This window comes from Histoplasma capsulatum, genomic scaffold (genome assembly GCF_000149585.1).
Source record: "Histoplasma capsulatum NAm1 scaffold_8 genomic scaffold, whole genome shotgun sequence".
Taxonomy (NCBI): Eukaryota; Fungi; Ascomycota; class Eurotiomycetes; order Onygenales; family Ajellomycetaceae; genus Histoplasma; species Histoplasma mississippiense.
Window position 1 is genome coordinate 909377 of NW_001813975.1, and position 4706 is coordinate 914082.

Consider the following 4706-nt stretch of genomic DNA (forward strand, 5'->3'; position numbering starts at 1 on the left):
CGAAAAAAAAGGGAAGATTCCCCAAAGGTAAAAAAAAAAACATAAAGGATCAGGATCCACGGGCTATGGTTCCCTTGAAAATCTAGCCTCTCAGCACAATGAACCATTACTTACTGGAGGATTCTTTATATGTCTATTATAAACCCTAAGTGCCTTGGAGAAATGCAAACACACTAAGTGGGGAGTTAGATGGCGGTGAAAAATGATTAAAGAGGAGGTATTGACATGCCGCCCGTTTGGATGAGGTATTATCGAAGCAGTTTTGCGAGAGAAAGACTGCAGATCTGGCGATGAGTGGGTGCATATTGAATTGGAGAGTATTCATGCTGTGGCACCAAAGAGCCGCAGGAGCACTTCATACCTAGGGTTTGGGTGAGAATGTTAGCAGAAAATGAAACAAATGGGCTTGGGACTTGGCAGAACAAAAAGAGAAACTGCAATGCAGCGAAAGTGGGTGGTTGCCCAAAACTCACATTCCAAACATGATAGCAGCGCTCGGTACAACTCGTAGTAGGTGAGGCGTTAAACCCCCATACAGGCCTGCAATGCCCTCCTCTTTGAAGATCAGCCGGAAGCACTGGACCAACCCGGTATACTTCATCTGCGCCTTGCCCCCCGAAATTGATACCGTGGGAGCCAACCGCAGCCTGGTGCGTACAACTTCGTGAGGATACGTGGCAGCAGCAGCGAAGAATTTAGCGAAACCCGCGGCAAACAGTTTCCCTACCCAGACCTCAACATCATCGGCCAAACTCGGTACATGCGTCGGATCAGCAAGCAAGCGCGCCTCTCTTGCAGCGAGTATCCTTTTCATTTGCTCATACATCACCCACTGGACCGTGCTCTCCGTGACTCCGAGATACGATGCGGAAAGTCCACGATAGAGCCCTCGAATTCCTTCGTGGCGCACAGTCTGTTTGATGCAGTCCCAGCTGTTTTTGTACTGGCGCCCTCTGCCGGGTACGTTGGAAGCATTGGCCTTGTCGAGTTGCAGCCGCGTCTTAACTAGCCAGATTGGATTTGTGGCTGTTCCTGTCGCAATACCAGCCATCGCCGCGGCTGTCAAGTGAATACCCACCGGCGAAGTGGCTGGGTCATACTCGAAATACTCGTTTAATAGACGTTTGCCATTTCCGTAGGCATAGAAACTGATTGCCCTCGCTGGGACTACGCCTACTAAGTTGGGTCCTAGGCCTTTGAACAAGCCTCGCCATCCCTCATGGACATGAATCGACCTAAGCATTTGAAGAGTTTCCGTGAAATGTAGTAGAGCGCTTCGGGGGAGGGTCAGGATGGATGTTGATTGAGGCAAGGGGTGTGCGTGGCGCAGCGCACGGAGTTGGGCTTGGTAGAAGTCTGATTGAAGACGCGTTCTTAGGACATCGAGGGGACTGGTAACAGTAGCCGCAGTCATCCCGCCGATCCTATTTAGGGTTGGATTAACAACTTCCATTTTCGATATTGACATTAAAACAATCTGAGTATTTACTAAAACGGAGTCTGATATTCACATACCCTCCGGCCACGAAGTGAGCCCAAGATCTCGCATCCGGCTTCTCCGTTGGTCGAGGAGAAACTCCCACATCGTCAGTTTCCCCCTGCTGTATCATTATAGACTGTCGCGAACCTTGCTTCTCATTTTCAATGCGAGCGCGCCTCGTAGGATCCTGGGAATGTGAGGAGTACATGGTGAGGGGAGGTTCGGAATTATCGCTCACAAATCAAATGATTTGCATCGAGGACACCGTGGAGAAAACAGAAAAGGACACAAGAAATAAAAAAGAAATTAGAAATACATAAACTCCTTCGTTATCATGGTAGGGAGAATGTTCTCTCAATATCAGGGAAATGCTTCCATTGATCATCGTTAACTATCGACCTGAGTTTTTTTATAGCACTCGTTCTCTATTGGCCCGCTCTATTGGTTACGCCGCCCCGATCATGTTCCTGTCACGTGCCCATTCCAGTCATGTTGTAAATTTCTTATCACAGATGAGTGTTTCGCACACATCAGTATGTTGCAATTTATATCAGAATTTCATTTTTCCCAGAAGCTCAAATGAGAAATAAGCCTCACCCATTGAATGGTGTCGGCCTTTCGATGGGGGACAGCCGGGGGGGGGTGGGTGTGGAAAAACCCGGTTGCTATACAGCGTATCTTGTGGAATTATCATCTAAACATGTTGGCCTATAGGGTTTCATGACTCGAGGCTATAGGAGATCCACTTTACTTGTTTGTGGGTTGGATGAACGTGAGTGAAGTCACCCCTGAATGCTACTAGTATCAGTTGCGAATGAACGGAATCGCAAAATCCAGATACCGAAGTTGGCCACGACACATCATGGTAAGATAGCGAAATGCCCCTCCCTGCCGAAGAAGTGAAATCTGAGGAAGTACGAATCGCTCCATTGACTGACAAAAAAAAAAAAAAAAAGAAAATTAATTTCCTAATATGCCCGGCATCTATTGTTGCGCTGATTGATATCGTCGTATATCGTATGTAGAGCCCGCGCTCCTCCACGCCGCCCAGTGCAATGCGCTATTTCACTGTGACATGTAGTAGGAAAAGTAGTCATAAAAGGGCAAAAAACAGGATCCCAAACCCATACAACACGGATAATTGATTTTTGTTTTTTTTAGATAGTCGTTTCGTATGCAATGGGTGTAATTGTCTCTGGCATATTTCCCTCCGTGCTTACTGTTCTTGCCTCCCGGGGTCCGATTGGTTGTCTCTTCAGATGGATGTGGATACCCTCCTCCTTGGGCCTTCCGTCTTTTGACAGCGTTCTCCTTGACTCGCCGGAGGAATTCTCCTCTGGATCGGGAGTGGGAAACGTGCTCGATGGCGGACGTTGACGCGCTTCTCCAATATATCTGTTTCCGACGCGCTTGTAGATGATGACGCCAAACGCGAGACTTTTGTCACGTTGTAGACAAACACCGGTCTTGCCGTGGTAGACCTTGATGGCATACTATAAGATATATCACCAAATGTATCAGCGCCGAGAGTTTTATGAGTAGACAAAGGGCCTCTTCATAACAGCGATCGACTACGCAGCAATCGGCCGCAATTCGAGGTTTAGGACGTAATCAGTACTGACCCCTGTTGAACTGCTCCGTTGACTTTGATATCCACGATGTCACCAACCCTATACCTGGAGTCAGATCCAAATCTCTCAAATCTAAACCCGACAAGAGTCTATCATTCCATACCGGTAAACTCTCATATAAGTGGAAAGAGGGATAACGCCGTGCTTCTTGTAGTCGCGGGAGAAGGCATACTACAAAATATAAAATTCTCATGTTAGTGACGCATCGATTGCGAACGGAGCAATGGAAAAGAACACAACATACCCGAGTGCCAGATCTCAGACCGTGAGAGTGACCCATCTTGACGGATATGAGGTAGTCAGATGGCGATGGCGATTGTCGATGTCGAGATTGCTTCCTACTGACCGACTGAAGTGAAGCTTGTCGTCGTTGGGGGCTGCGATGGTTGGTTTTTTCACTTAGCCGGACCGTGTGCGGGTTCAACCCTAATTCTGACCAAAACAAGTAATCGCCCACGCAATGTCTAAGCGAGCTCCATTCAGCATCAAATATTCAAGCACCATTCTTTTGTTCCTCTCGTTTTCAACTCGACAACGACAACGACAACGACAATCCCCTCTCCACTAACCTCGACAAACCGGATCGTGCAGCCGTATCGTCAATCATGGCTCCGTGAGTTTTGGGATACTTAATTCCTGCAGGATAAGATGGGCGATTCTCTAATTGTTCAAATGTTTTTAGGCGCTCCTACTCCAAGACCTACAAGGTCCCTCGTCGTCGTATGTGCTGGCTAACTATCCTTGAAGATATATCAGTATGCTGACTACTGTGTTTTCTTTCTGTGTAGCATACGAGTCGGCACGTCTGTTAGTATCCTCAGGCCACTGAGCAGTAGCTTGTCTCTGCTTATGTCGTTGTGTCAGATATCCTAACATGATTCCCTCGCTAGTGACTCCGAATTGGAAATTATTGGCAAATATGGCCTCCGCAACAAGCGCGAAGTCTGGCGTGTTCAGCTTACCTTGTCCAAGATTCGACGTGCTGCTCGGTATGGAGAACCTCACTCAGACACTTCAGCAAAGATTATTATATCGCATTAGGAACCACTGCTCATACGGTTTTGCCTGGTATATAGTGAGCTCCTCACTCTTGACGAGAAAGACCCTAAGCGCCTGTTCGAGGGTAACGCCTTGATTCGCCGTCTTGTCCGTGTTGGTGTGCTCGACGAGTCCCGCATGAAGCTCGATTACGTCTTGGCTCTCAAGGTCGAAGATTTCTTGGAGCGCCGTCTTCAGACCCAGGTGTACCAGCTCGGTTTGGCAAAGTCTATCCATCACGCTCGTGTCCTCATCAAGCAGCGCCACATCCGGTATGTGTAAAATCCTGGAGTTTACTCCATTCAACCCCATCCATGGTATTGTGGTTTGCCCTCTGACCGACGCTTTTTTTACGTTTTACAGTGTTGGAAAGCAAATTGTCAATGTCCCTTCTTTTGTCGTCCGTCTCGACTCTCAGAAGCACATTGATTTTGCTCTTACCTCGCCGTTCGGTGGCGGACGCCATGGTCGTGTCCGCAGAAAGCAGTTCATGGGGTGGTGAGAAGGGAGATGAAGAAGAGGAGGAAGACGAACGAGGGGGTAGATGTGTGCGTGGA

The 4706-nt window shown here is 48.1% G+C and overlaps 3 protein-coding genes across 3 annotated transcripts; 1 reads left to right on the forward strand and 2 right to left on the reverse strand.

Moving 5' to 3' along the window:
* Window positions 1–321: 321 nt before the first annotated feature.
* Window positions 322–1688, reverse strand: HCAG_07247 (hypothetical protein; the record flags this gene model as incomplete). The annotated part of the gene is made up of 3 exons (XM_001537775.1): window positions 322–361; window positions 474–1424; window positions 1516–1688. 3 exons carry the CDS (start codon window positions 1686–1688, stop codon window positions 322–324), a joined length of 1164 nt encoding a protein of 387 aa, XP_001537825.1.
* A 949-nt stretch (window positions 1689–2637) lies between these two features.
* Window positions 2638–3391, reverse strand: HCAG_07248 (60S ribosomal protein L21; the record flags this gene model as incomplete). The annotated part of the gene is made up of 4 exons (XM_001537776.1): window positions 2638–2973; window positions 3099–3150; window positions 3215–3282; window positions 3356–3391. The coding sequence occupies 4 exons, from the start codon at window positions 3389–3391 to the stop codon at window positions 2638–2640; spliced, it is 492 nt and encodes a 163-aa protein (XP_001537826.1).
* A 325-nt stretch (window positions 3392–3716) lies between these two features.
* HCAG_07249 (40S ribosomal protein S9) lies at window positions 3717–4651 on the forward strand (the record flags this gene model as incomplete). The annotated part of the gene is made up of 6 exons (XM_001537777.1): window positions 3717–3724; window positions 3794–3831; window positions 3900–3918; window positions 4002–4100; window positions 4188–4421; window positions 4513–4651. The coding sequence occupies 6 exons, from the start codon at window positions 3717–3719 to the stop codon at window positions 4649–4651; spliced, it is 537 nt and encodes a 178-aa protein (XP_001537827.1).
* Between the last annotated feature and the right edge of the window lie 55 nt (window positions 4652–4706).